This window comes from Geospiza fortis, unplaced genomic scaffold (assembly GCF_000277835.1).
Source record: "Geospiza fortis unplaced genomic scaffold, GeoFor_1.0 scaffold27, whole genome shotgun sequence".
Lineage (NCBI taxonomy): Eukaryota > Metazoa > Chordata > Aves > Passeriformes > Thraupidae > Geospiza > Geospiza fortis.
Genome location: NW_005054329.1, coordinates 2,884,979 through 2,886,000, shown reverse-complemented (window position 1 = coordinate 2,886,000; position 1,022 = coordinate 2,884,979). Strand labels below are relative to the sequence as shown.

The window sequence follows — 1,022 nt, the reverse complement described above, 5'->3', positions numbered from 1 at the left end:
TTCCCAGACAGCCAGCACCGAGAGCAAGCAGAGGAGAGAAACTGGGATCCCAATAAATATGCAAAGTGAAGGCTCTGCTGAGCAGATTTCTGGCATCGCTTCCCGAGGGTGCTGAGAGCCACCCGCAAAATCAGGCTGGTTTTTAATTATTATTTTTGCCTCGCCGGGAGGTGATCTGTATGCGAGCTGCCTAGAACGGGCTGCGAGAGATGCAACCGGCAAGCAAGCTGCTGACCCTCTGCTTCCTCATCCTGATGGGCACAGAACTCACCCAAGTAGGTCCAGCTCTTCCTTTCCCCGCTCCCCTTCCTCCTCTTCTCCCTTTCTCCCCAACGCCATTTTCTGCTAAACCTCGAGAGCAGCACAGGAACCTGCCCGGGGATGGATGCTGCACCTGCCCGGGGATGCTGCACCTGCCCAGCCGCCCCTTCCCCGGGCATCACCTGTGCCCTGCCCCGCACCTGGGCACCATCCACGCTGCTCGGGCGGGATTTCGGGCCGAGGGACCCCCGTGGGAGGGGCAGCCCCGATGGGGGTGTTGGGGTCACCTCTCCCGGCTCACCTGGGGGGCTGTGGGACCCCCGGGTGGGGAGGAGCTGCTGGCCCGGGTGGCCACAAGGACCAGGTGGGAGTGGTGTCCCCCCTTGTCCCCCCCCCACCCTGCTGGGTCCTCGTGTGGGGGTAGCTGTGCTGGTTTTAGGTGACATTTAAATGTCCCTTGGTGTTGGCATCTGTGACAGCCGGGTGGGAGACGGGGGCAGTTTATTTATCCCTCTCTCTCCACTCCACCTGCTGGTTTTTTGGGGTTTTTTTTTGCCTGGATTTTCATGCTTTTCTTTGCTGTCCCAGCTCCTGGGCTGAGTGAGGTGAGGGGTTGTGGGGAGGAGGAAAGGAGGCGCCCAAAATCCATCCCTTGCAAGTGGAATTAAAACTCCATTTGACTTCTTGAGGCTGCCGGGGGAGAGAGGCAGGCAGGGCGATTGTCTTTTGTGGGGTTTTTTGTTTTTTTTTTTTTTCCAGTC

At 58.7% G+C, this 1,022-nt stretch overlaps 1 protein-coding gene across 2 annotated transcripts in view; it reads left to right on the top strand.

Annotated features, from left to right (window-relative positions):
* Positions 1-157: 157 nt before the first annotated feature.
* Positions 158-1,022, top strand: part of OLFM1 (olfactomedin 1) — a 34,062-nt gene continuing 33,197 nt past the window's right edge. For both annotated transcript variants that reach the window (XM_005421255.2, XM_014307139.1), the window contains exon 1: positions 158-275. In XM_005421255.2, coding sequence (XP_005421312.1) covers positions 210-275 — 66 coding nt within the window. In that variant the 5' untranslated portion in view covers positions 158-209. The remainder of the gene's footprint in view (positions 276-1,022) is intronic.